General features: G+C 37.1%; 1 protein-coding gene across 1 annotated transcript; it reads right to left on the reverse strand.

Moving 5' to 3' along the window:
* Positions 1–1,218: 1,218 nt before the first annotated feature.
* Positions 1,219–7,815, reverse strand: LOC149961352 (uncharacterized). The gene is made up of 2 exons (XM_090161704.1): positions 4,259–7,815; positions 1,219–1,576 (listed from the first exon to the last, which is right to left on the reverse strand). Exons 1-2 carry the CDS (start codon positions 7,813–7,815, stop codon positions 1,219–1,221), a joined length of 3,915 nt encoding a protein of 1,304 aa, XP_090017830.1.
* Between the last annotated feature and the right edge of the window lie 5,259 nt (positions 7,816–13,074).

A 13,074-nucleotide genomic window follows, 5' to 3' on the forward strand; every position in this document is an offset into this window, starting at 1 on the left:
ATTTTCGAATGCTTTTTGACAAAACGAACGGAAGACTTTGTTCTTTTCTTCATCAAAATAAATCCAAGGGTATTCTTCTGTCCAACGATTTTGGAAGCTTCGTCCTTTATTTCGCTGTTTGGATTGCCTCTCTACATGACGACCTTTACTGTCCTTTGCCCTATCACCATCCGATAACTCTCAAGTTGTAAAGTATCATCAGCCAATGTGTCAACGAATGTTTCTGGGTCTATAGAGCCATTTCCATTATTTGTCGAATTTCTTAAATTACTTATTTAAAGTATTTTCAGTATTACCTGATGATGATAGCTGAGGACGTTTGATAACAAATTTATCCATTTTCCGGAAAATCCGCGCAGCTTTTTTTCAAAACAAATGAGTAAAGTTTGGGTAGTACATATACGTTCGTGGAGCGGAATCATGACGAAATAAAATAAAGTTATCTAGCGTTTGGTCGTAAAAAATATTTACTGGGTTGAATCTACAACGATAGTTGCCTGCGACTATTTGGTAAATACCTTGATAGCTTAGGTATTTGTACTGAAGTGAGACACACGACGAACGGAATTGTTTGTTTCGACAATACTACAAACTTAGGAGTTAACTTGTTAGCACACAATGCTTACAATTTTTGGGGGGGCTCGATATCACATCTAATATTATTGGGAGCGCTCGGCCCATCTTTTCAAATTATTAAGGGGGGGGGGGTGGCTCGGGCCCAACAGCCCTTTAGAACTCTACGCCCATGTTGATCTTGCGCCTTCTCATTTTCCAAACTATCCATTTAATATCATCGGCATAAACCGGATAAAATAATTAATTTCAATGGAACTACACTAAAATTCCCTCCAAACAATTTGGGGAGGGTTTACCACTGGCTTCAATAGATATGAATAATAAGGCCGAAATCTAACGTAGTCCACTTTTCACTAATTCTTTGTGAGGCAACCCCTAAGTGAAGACTTTCGAATGTAATAATAGGTGCATTGGCAAACTTCTGAGTAATAATATTACATATGCTTGTAGGTAACATCTTTAAGACTGTCGTTGTGATAATGTAAGCCCGTATATAAAATTGGCTAACAGAATGAAATAACAAAGAACGATTCAAATATTAAAAACAATATTTATTCTTGAATTTTGTACAGTTTATACAGAAATGCAGAGATCATAAAAAGTCGTTAATAAAACGACGTGATTTAACAGCCAAGATTTGTTTTAGTAATTTTCAGCTTCAATTTCGTCTTCATATTCTTCTTCCTCTTCGCTGAGGTTGCTCCCTTTCTGGCCAAGTTCACGAGTGCTGCTGTCCTCTCCGACGATGTCGCCCGGAATGGCAACACCTTCCGGGTTGCCTAGCCAAGGATACCTCTGCGGGCATGGAGAACAGGTCTGCATGTACCTCGTTTCCTCGACGCCATCTTGCATGAAGGTCACAATGCACGTCCTCGGAATGTGGCAGGAAGTGAGAGGCTTCTCGCCGCAGGCGAAAGCCGGGTGATTGCCGGCGCTGGCACTGGGGGTCTGGCTCCACTCGAGGTCGTTATGGAGATATGACGCGAAGTTACGTAATTTACTTGTATGAAAAACGAAGATTTATAGTTTTTTCCCTCCGATTTTCAAGGCAATATTTCTTTTGAACTATAGGAGTTACCAGTCTTATTTTGTCCTTTAATCAAAAGGCCTAATATTGTAGAGTAGCATATATCAATATGAACGAGCTCTACAAGGTCGTTATGGAGATATGACGCCAAGTTACGTAACCTACTTGTATGAAAAACAAAGATTAGTCGATTTTCAAGTCGATATTCTCCAGAAATATAAGAGATACCAGTCTAATTTTACTTTTAATCGAAAGGTTTAATAGCGTAGAGTAGCATATATCAATGTGAACGAGCTCTACAAAGTCGTTATGGAGATATGACGCGTAGTTACGTAACCTACTTGTATAAAAAACAAAGATTAGTCGATTTTCAAGTCGATATTTCTCTAGAAATATAAGAGTTACCAGTCTAATTTTACTTTTAATCGAAAGACTTAATAGCGTAGAGTAGCATATATCAATGTGAACGAGCTCTACAAGGTCGTTATGGAGATATGACGCGAAGTTACGTAACCTACTAGTATGAAAAACAAAGATTAGTCGATTTTCAAGATGATATTTCTCTAGAAATATAAGAGTTACCAGTCTAATTTTACTTTTATTCGAAAGGTTTAATAGCGTAGAGTAGCATATATCAATATGAACGAGCTCTACAAGGTCGTTATGGAGATATGACGCGAAGTTACGTAACTTACTTGTATGAAAAACGAAGATTTATAGTTTTTTCCCTCCGATTTTCAAGGCAATATTTCTTTTGAACTATAGGAGTTACCAGTCTAATTTTTCCTTTAATCAAAAGGCTTACTAACGTAGAGTAGCATATATCAATGTGAACGAGCTCTACAAGGTCGTTATGGAGATATGACGCGTAGTTACGTAACCTACTTGTATGAAAAACAAAGATTAGTCGATTTTCAAGTCGATATTTCTCTAGAAATATAAGAGTTACCATTCTAATTTTACTTTTAATCGAAAGGCTTAATAGCGTAGAGTAGCATATATCAATGTGAACGAGCTCTACAAGGTCGTTATGGAGATATGACGCGTAGTTACGTAACCTACTTGTATGAAAAACAAAGATTAGTCGATTTTCAAGTCGATATTTCTCTAGAAATATAAGAGTTACCAGTCTAATTTTACTTGTAATCGGAAGGCTTAATAGCGTAGAGCACATATCAATGTGAACGAGCTCTACAAAGTCGTTATGGAGATATGACGCGAAGTTACGTAACCTACTTGTATGAAAAACGAAGAGTCATAGTTTTTCCCTCCGGTTTTCAAGGCAATATTTCTTTTGAACTATAGGAGTTACCAGTCTAATTTTTCCTTTAATCAAAATGCTTTCTAACGTAGAGTAGCATATATCAATGTGAACGAGCTCTACAAGGTCGTTATGGAGATATGACGCGAAGTTACGTAACCTACTTGTATGAAAAACGAAGAGTTATAGTTTTTCCCTCCGATTTTCAAGGCAATATTGTTTTTGAACTGTAGGAGTTACCAGTCTAATTTTTCCTTTAATCAAAAGGCTTACTAACGTAGAGTAGCATATATCAATATGAACGAGCTCTACAAGGTCGTTATGGAGATATGACGCGTAGTTACGTAACCTACTTGTATGAAAAACAAAGATTAGTCGATTTTCAAGTCGATATTTCTCTAGAAATATAAGAGTTACCAGTCTAATTTTACTTGTAATCGAAAGACTTAATAGCGTAGAGCATATATCAATGTGAACGTTAAATAGAGGGGTCCGGCGAAATCAATCCCGACGATTTCGAAGCTCGGCGATTGTTCAACTCGATCTTTGGGAAGGGGCGCCGTGGGGGCGTCCCCCGCTTTTACTCCGGCTTTTCGACATTGTAGGCAACTTTTGACCGATTTTCTCGCGAGTTGTCTCCCGGCGGTTACCCAATATTTTTCCCGTGATTGGGTTAGGGTGCTCTGGATTCCACCGTGCATCATCTGATAATGACACCGATCCATGATTAATCTAGCCAATCTTTGTTCCTTCTTGAGAATTATTGGATGCTTAATTTCGTAATCTAAATCTGCTTCAGTTAATCTGCCTCCGACGCAAAGGATTTTATTGTCATTCCGCGATTTTCGAACTTCTCTCAATTTTCTCCTTGTTTTGTAATGCTGATATTTCTTGCCTAAAGTCTTGTTTCTGTACGCATCTTATCCAAGTATTTTCAGCGTCCAAAATTTCTTCCGTTTTAATAACTCCCCTTTGTCTTCTGTCTTTTCGGAAATATTTTATAGCTCTGAAGACATAAGCCGTAATACGTAGTGTTTTATCCAGGTCGTTATATCTATATAAATCTATTATTTGACTTACTCCCGCCTTTTCTGTCCTAGCGACTGCGAGTACAGTTTTTCGTGTTTCTTTTTCAATTATTGTTGTATTTACTTCTGGCATCGCGTCCGCGGGCCATTCGGACTTATCTCTCTTAAGCCACGTGGGGCCTTTCCACCAAGATTCGCTTTGACTCAATTCTTCCGCTCGTGCTCCTCTCGTTGGGATATCCGCTGGATTTTGAAATCCTGGGCAGTGTTGCCACACTTTTGGGTTAGATAATTTTTGTATTATCTATATTTTCCGACTTCCATATCCCTTTGATATTGTTTACGAGACGCGTGCCTGAAACGCACCCCATTAGTTCCAATCGAGGTAATGACAAATCTTCGTCCGACGGGTCTACTCGTTTGAGCGGCGCTACCCTCGCCTTTGATGTCACGAGGGAGACTCCAATTTCTCCATTTTTCAATTCGTACCTTAGATATACGACGGCAGCGTACGCCCTTTTGCTCGCGTCGCAAAAACCGTGAATTTCCAATTTTTTAATTTGATCCGCTTGATTTGTAGTAAAATAGTACCTTGGTATTTTGATCTTCCTTAATTCGGGCAGTTCGCTGCACCATTTTTCAAATTTCTTCGCCATTTCTTCGTTTAACTCTTCGTCCCACTTAGTTTTCTTTTCCCATAGCTCTTGGAGGATTAATTTTGCCCTGATGGTAAAGGGGGCTAATACGCCTATAGGGTCGAAAATCTGGGAAACAGAGCTGAGTGCGTAGCGTTTAGTGAATTTTACTTCTTTTAATACATCAACTAGATTAGAAAGATCGAAACTGAATACGTCTGCAATTGGATCCCATTGTAATCCTAAAATTTTTTGACCATTTGGCGCTTGAACTTGAAATTTGGTCACGGCATTTGGTTTGTCCGCCTCTTCTCCCCACATCTTGCGTAATTCTTCCGAATTGGATTGCCATTTTCTTAGATTCATCTTGGCTTCGCTCAATATGATTGACATTCTCTTTGATAGCTGAAACGCGCTTTCTACATTTTGATTTCCGGCAACTAAGTCGTCAACGTAGAGTTTTTTGTTCAGAACGTTTACGGCTTCTGGATCTATGGTTTCGTATTTCTTGATGTGATGTTTTATTGTAGCGGCCAAAAGATAAGGACTTGGTTTCACGCCGAATGGCACTCTGGTCATGCGCAAAGTGGTAAATTCGTTTTCCTTGACCTTGCCGTTTTCTTCTTCCTTGACCCATAAAATTCTGCAAGTGTCTCGTTCTTCCTTCGCCAGCGACACTTGAAGGAACGCTTTCTCAATATCAGCGACAATCGCCACGGGAAATTTTCTGAAGCAAAGGAGCAATAACAATAGATCCGGATTGAGATTCGGACCATTGGAAAGGCAGTCATTTAGCGACGGAACTCCATCTTCGTGGGCTGAACCGTCTAAAACGGCTCGTAGTTTTGTGGTTTGACTCCCTTCTCTGCTGACTCCCTGATGTGGAATATAATATGTCCCTGGCCTTCTTGTTGCTTCGTTTTCAGACACCTTCACCACTATTCCGAGTTCAAGCTGCTCATTTATTATGTTTTTGTAGGCGTTGTAGTATTCAGGGTTTTTGTTAAACCTTTTCGCTAGACCTGAGGCTCGTTTCGTTGCTAATCGTAAATTATTAGGTAGAATGTCTTTCTCCGTATTCCACGGGAATTTAACCTGATAGCGTCCTTCTTCATCATTGAATGTTACATCTCGCTCAAATTTTTCCAAAACATCATCTCCTTCCGATAGTCTTTCTGGTTTAGTTTGAATACCGATGGCTTCCAGATCCCAGAAACCTTTTACCAATTTTGTCAGATCCGCATCTTTAGAGTTGACATTCATTACGGTAATTAAATTGTTTTGAATTTCAACTCGCTTGACATTGGATTTCGGCGTGCTCATGGGGCCTTCTATGGTCCATCCAAAAAGCGTGTCCATAGCTACGAGCTTGTGTTGAAGTCTTTCCGTTTTACCGCTCACGATGTCCCAATAGTAATCTCCGCCGATTAATAAGCTTATTTTCGAGTTACTGGGACCTTCTCTTCTGGGATCATCTGCCAATACTACTTTTGTTTTCTCCACGAAATTCTTAATTTCTTGACAATCTTGCGTTTGCGCGCGGCATATGAAAGGTACTGCCACTGCTTCTACCTCGATTTTCTTCCCCGGGTCAGAGGTGTTTTGAACGGTGAGCCGAACTATTTTTCTCTTTTTCTCCTCCGCTGCCTGGTTTCCAAATTCGCTCACCAGGACTCTAGTTTCTCCTAATACCGGTAGTTGCAGTTTATCGGCAACTTCGTTCAAGACGAATGTCCCTTGGCTTCCATTGTCCAGTACTAACTTCAGAGGGCCAGCTCCTTGATTTTGGGGATAGTCTGGATTTTTGACAAAAATCTGCGCGGTTTGCAAAAGAACGTTTTTTCTCTCATTATCGAAAACTGTATTCGTATTTATTTCCCTCGCTTCTTCGGGGGGCATCCCTTCAGTTTTGTCTCGCTTGTGGGCCTCGTTTCGCGTGCAAAGCGCTTGGTTATGCCGTCTTTTACAAATTCGACAGTTTTGATAATCTGAGTCGCATCTTCGGGCGTCATGATTTGGTCTTAAGCAAATATAGCATCTCCTTTGATCTCGCGTTATATTTCTTTTTTCTTCGAGCGTGTAATTGGTACATCTTCTCGTTGCGTGCTCCGTAGCTTTGCAGAAAATGCAATAAAGGCTGCGCGGGGCAACGCTAGTTAGTAGAGCTCGCGTCGAGGGAACGTAACTTCGCAAATTATCATGCCTGTTATTTTGATGCGAATTTTCCCTTCTATCGTAGGAACGCGTTTGCGATTTCTCTTTATCTTTGACTTCACCTAAGAGTGCGCAAGTTTCGCGACCTTCAACCTCGCTTTGCAAAAAATCGGTAAAAGCTTTTAGGTTCCAATCACCATCTTTAGAATATTTCTTACTGTAATCTAACCTGATGTCTTTTGGTAAACATTCAATCAGTCTGGGACAAATGAATGTACCACTTAAGGTGGCGTCTACACCTAAGCCTTTAAGGCATCTTACGTTTAATTGAATCTTATCATATAGATTACGTAACCCTTTAGTATCGCTCGAGTCCGACACTGGCTCTAAATTCATTAACCTTCTACCATGAGTATGTATAACTAGATCTTTTCTATCAAACCTTTCTTTTAAAATCTTTTCCGCCTCATCGTAATTTTCCTCACTAGCTTTCATTCCAATTAAGGTTTTCTTCGCGTCACCCTCCAAAAAAGAATACAGATAATTAAATTTTTCTACCTTAGTAGTTTGGGGCTTATCCTTAAAAGTGGATTCAAAACGGCTCCAAAACCCTGCCCATTCGGTAATATCACCGGAGAATCTTGGGAGCACTAACGTTGGTAACCTGATGCTTTCCTCCCTGATGACGGTGACTTGGTTTCCGTTAGTGTTCGTTACGTTTGATGGTCCACTTGTAGACCCTGATGCTGCTGAGTTGACTCCGTTGGCCTTCTTGACGATTCTCTGCGCCTTTATCTTTAGCATTTCGAAGTTGTTTTTCTCGTAGTAGGCGTCTATTTCTTCCCCTTCTTTTTCCAGCGAAGATGCGTCTTTAATTAAGTCCAAAATTGTTTTATCTAAATTACTAAGCGTTTCCGCTCTTGATAACATCAGCGTTAAATGGTCTTCGATGTCCTCTTCGTCCGTAGTTTTGTCTTTCAGCAGGGCACTCATGGCGTTGGTGGCTTTAGTTAGGTTTGATCGCGCTGGTGTCCTCAAGGATCTCAATCTCGCTAACTCCGGATTTAATTTATTTGTCTTATTTAAGTTCCCCGCTCCCACTGCGGTCTGGTCGGTTGACACTTCGTTATTCATTTTTAGTTCTTACTTCTCACTAATATCACTAATCCGCTCGACCGATTGTTTCGTAACCGTTCCAAAATTTATTTTCCGCGGGTTGTTGCGTAACCTCTCTAAAAATCCGTCCTATTCCGCTGGTTGATTAGTAACCAAAAAATTATTATGTCCGTTTAATCCCGGGTTTCGGCACCATGAAGAATATCTAGTTAAAGGACTTCCGAATTTATTCTTCTTTTCCGCGCCTTTAACTATTAATTTGGGAGAGCAACTTAATCTTCTAAACCGACTGAAAAATCTAGAAGATAGGTTATTATTTGGACTATCTTAATTTAGAGAGTACAACATTTTGTATAAAACTTTGATTTATTTACTACTTGGTTACGGTGTTTAAAAGTTGACCCATTCACTTGAGTCCCGATGATAATTCTGCCTTAAAGGCGTCGTGAAGACTACCAAGAAACATTTTTCCCTGGTGGCCAACATTTTAGAGAAAAGGGTATGGAAAGTTTTGGGGATTAGCGGGCGAGTACATATTAGCGCCAGAGAGGCTGGAGTATTTTTCTATGGGGTTTACTTTACATGTAGAAAGGGTCAGAGAATATAATATATCAATTTGTGCCGCTTGAACCAGGAATTTTTAGGATGGGGGAATTTTACTTTTGGAAGAGTTTGCTAGGGGCCATTTACAAATAATGGTTATAAAAATAAAATGTACACACAAACATTAATACATACAGTAAAACAAAATATACAATGAAACAAATTATACAATATTCGTTAGTATTATGAAGATAATAACATAAATACGTTCTTGGTATTATAACATCTAATAATGATATAAATAATATTAACAAATAAACGTTTAAATATTGTTTTTCTTACGTTTTAATATAAGCATGTTTTCGAGTAAAACCCGTTTTTACCTCTCCGAGGGGACAAAGTCCCCTAGGAGGGGTTATACAACGACCGTGTCTGTCTGTGGGTCTGTGGGTGGGTCTGTGGGTGGGTCTGTTGGTGTGTCTGTCTGTCAGGACTGCGAACGCGTTCGCATTTTCGGTGCAAAGTGTAATCACTGCGTACGCAGTTTCTCAAAGGGTTGGCAAAACCACCGTGTGACGGTGAGCGTTAACGGATGCATTTGCGGTTTGGTTTGGATGGTGTTTTTTCGCTCACCGTCGTGACGGTTTGGTGTATTACGGTTTTTGTAATGTTTATGCGTAGGTTGTGAGTGTTGAATTTGTTGTGTTTGTGTTCTGATGGATGTGCATGTTGAGTCTGTAGTGTTTATATGGGCGTTTTCTCTCCAACTTCTTCTTAATGACTTTGGGACGGACCGAGTGCTGAGTGTAATGCTACCTCTCAACGTCCAATGGCAGGGTTTCCACCAGTTGTACACGGTATTCGTCTTAGTATCAATTTGCGATCGCATCGGGCGGGATTTGAACCCGAGACCTCCTGATTGACAGGCGGACGTTCTACCACAGAACCACCGACACTTGTTACGCCTTATTGAAAATTAGACCTTCAGCTTTATCGGAAGCGTATTTAATAGAGTACGAAATTTTGGTTTAATTGAAATAGAATTGAAATTGAAATTATTGCATCGAAGAAATTCTAATTTAGCGTTTCTCTATTGATTAAAAACAAATGCGCCACCCAGGTTTCGAACCCAGACCATTCGGCTTGGCAGTCGAGCGCTCTACCACAGAACCACCGATAGCTGCTTAGATTCACTGAAATTAAGACAGGCATCGTAAGCATAATAGGTAATAAAGTCTTTTTTTATTAATGAATTTATGAAGGCCTAATCTGGTATTTTTTAAAGGTTAAATCTTGTTTTAGCGCAGTCAGCCGAGATTAGAGGGTTAAAGGGTAGACCCTGTGGGTGGTCCACTTTCTTAACGACCTATATATAGTTCTGTTAATTCAAAGGAGATAATTTAACGTTAATTGCTTTAAAAGCTGGCGGTTAGTCAAGTGGCTCTCTGTGCTTTGTTGATGGTAAGGTTTTTGCTTCTTGTAAATACATTTGGTGTGGATATTTGGATATCTACGATTTCTAACGCAGTCAATGATTTCTTGGGTGTGCGAGTCATTATATGATATTGGAAATTGGACGGCATTGGTCTTTTTCATGTGGTTTGCGTCACAACGTCAACAGGAAGTGAACGAGTCGTCCACTACCAGATATCTACGGTATCTTCATCAAGGGCGAGTGTTGAAATAAAATGAGCGTTAAAGATGCGGCAAGTATTTCGTAAGCGAGTAATTCCAAAAAGCCTCTGTAGATATTTCATTAAAATTTGCTTCGTATTATATTTAACTGATAAACTTGTTCTGTAAAAGGGTTTAATTCAATTGTGCATTGCTATAGTACGTCTAACTTACTGTTGTAACTACTTAACTTATGATATTCTGAATAAATTAAAATTGGTCGTTTCGTCTCAATTATTTTAATTATAATTAACATTTTATACCGGGCGGGATAGAAATGGGTTAATATTTTTAACAAATAACTCTAAATTGCGGAGATATATCTTTAAGGGTTATCTCGAGAAATTAATACCACTAGGGACAATTCTTCCGAGGAGAGGTATATTTTGGCTTGCCAACTTGTTTAAATTTAAAATAAAATAAAATTACGTAATAAAAAGACTGGATACTTCATGGCTAAAATTTATATATTTTTATTTACATGGGCGAGCTTTCGGACCGTGGTCCCTTTTCAAGCCGAGGATTACAAATGAAAATTAAAAATGAACAATCATAAGATTTCACAAAAATATATTTTTTATACCAATTTTACGCCTTATCAATTTATTGATTTTTTTAATCTAATTTTCAAATTTCCCCAATTTTTTATATCTACCTGTCCCTTATCTTGGTTTAATTCCCCCTTATTTTTAATATATGCTGCCTCCTTAAAATTTCTTTTTAAACCAATTATTTTCCTTTGATAATATTTTGGCATTTTCCCAGAGTATTTTATGTCCAACGTTCTCATTTACATGATTGGCTAACCCGTTTTCAAGACTTAATTTTTTTACTTTCTCCTTGTGTTCGTCTATTCTTTTTTTAAACCTTCTTTTAGTTTGCCCTACATAATTTTTATTACAATTACATGGTATATTATAGACTATTCCTGTTTCATTCAATTTTTCAGTTTTTGGTTTGTTCTTTATCAGAATCGTTCCTAAGTTTCCAAAATTGTTATTAATAAGACCTATATTATGTCTCGCGAGTTGACGGTTCGTTTTTTCGCTAATTCCCTTAATGTATGGTAGTACTAAGTTTAATTTTTCTTTTAATTCATTGTTTTTATCTTTTTTTGCCATAGGATCATTTTTTACTATATTATCATCAAAAATACTTTTTACACAATTTTGAGGGTATTTACAATCTTTTAATTGTTCTAACAATAATTTTTTATCCTTCATCGGTTCATCACTAATCGTTTCAATTTTGAATTTTAAACTTTTAATTAGGCCAATTTTTATTTTATCTGGATGTGCCGAATCGTAATTTAAAAATAAATATAAACGTTTTTTAAATGTTTATAAAACTAAAAGTTCCATAATATGGTTTTAATACTAGAAAAAAAGACAAAAACTTTATTAGAAACTAACTTATTAAACACTATGAGACATCGCTTATATCTAGCCCTTATTATTGGGTCATTGGCTATTTTTATCCGAATTTCCGAAATAGACTGAGCTATTTAAATCAATACAAGTTTTAAACATTTTTTGCAAAGCTTAGATTTATTAATTACATTTGTTTAACCCATGGTCTTAAAATAATGCTCATGCTCATGGCAATTTCATTGTATTTCTAAATGCTCTTTCTTATTCTGTTTAGCGTAATAAGCTATTTAGAAATTTAAAGGTAATGGAATATTTGGAATTTAACTGTGATATGTTAATTTTTTAGGGATTTGAATTATAACGCCTTTATTATACACTGATAAAAATATTATTTTTGAAACTAGAACCATAATAACACTTGGCTTGTCTGTTATTAGCCCTTGAGGAACATATATGTCATTTCATTTAAATTTGGTCAGATATAGGATAATATTCTTCATTTTTGGGGTGATTTTACAATATTTAATGTTATCGCAAGGGAAGGTAGAATTACCAGGCTGTTCTAGAATTTTTTTAGAAGATGTTGCTAAGTGTATTGGATAATTGGCTTGTATGGTCAAATATAGCCATGTCTACATCTTATTAGGTAATAATAATTCTAGAAAATTACATATGAGCGTTTATCAGGATTTCGACTGTAAGTTTTATATTTTTATTTATTTGAAATGTATACCTAGCTAAGAGATTGTAAAAATGGATTTTTTTAAACTAGAACCATTAAAACACTTGGTTTTAGTCTGTCATCAGCTCTTGAAAAATATATAGGGTGTTTCTTTTAATTTAATTAGAAATTTTTAAACTTTAATGTAATTAGATTGTAAATTGTAGACAATTGATATCTTAATACATCACTAACAATTGTTAGTAGACCTGCAGCTTGATGAATGAGCTTAAATGTGTAATAGCTTATTGAATCTCAAAATGAATCAGATTCTGATCCAAACATAATTGAAACTTATATGGAACTTTATTTAAATTTAATTGGTTTTATAATATTTTAGGCTTTAATGGTATCATAGCTTGCAAAATGGAGAATTTTGATATTTCAAATCGTCAAAAAAGAAGACGTGCAGTTTCAGCGAGAGATTTTTTACTTCAATTTGAAGATGCGAGCTCTAAATCCTATACAATTTGCAATAGTACCTGAATTTAAAGCTCATTTGTATTTTGTATCCATGTACCAGCTGATATTAAAACAATTTAAGCGTTAGTATAATGGTTTTAAAATAGTTACATAAACGTTTAAAAAACATTCCGAAAATTACGTATATTTTACGTCACTCTAATATTATGATTAAAAACCTCTGGTTTGAAAACTTCTACAAGTAAACAGAATCCCTCCACTTCAGTTCCTTCTATTTTAGGAATAAAACTACAGCTTTGATTTGCCCCAAATTGCTCGTGCTACGGAGGAGAAAAATTCGCCGAAAATTTCTGGATTTTGGGGAGCGAAAAAGGTCAGTTTCGGACTCAAAGTTAATACACTTAGGCTAGGAAATTTTTTCGACAATGACATTTTCGGAAAGAGAACGTCCTGGGCTTCAAAACAAGCCCGCATTCATTCGTTTTTATTACTATCGATTTTTCGTGCAACCAACACTTTAAGTTAATATTGGGTATTAATTTGAAA

Source organism: Leiobunum rupestre, chromosome 1 (genome assembly GCF_980474605.1).
Source record: "Leiobunum rupestre chromosome 1, qqLeiRupe1.1.hap1, whole genome shotgun sequence".
In the NCBI taxonomy this organism is placed as follows: Eukaryota; Metazoa; Arthropoda; class Arachnida; order Opiliones; family Sclerosomatidae; genus Leiobunum; species Leiobunum rupestre.

Coding starts and splice junctions, on each gene's coding strand:
- LOC149961352 (XM_090161704.1), bottom strand. CDS start 7,815: ATGAATAACGAAGTGTCAACCGACCAGACCGCAGTGGGAGCGGGGAAC. Junction 1,577..4,258: donor CCTCGATTGGAACTAATGGG/GTGCGTTTCAGG, acceptor TTTTCATACAAG/TAAATTACGTAACTTCGCGT.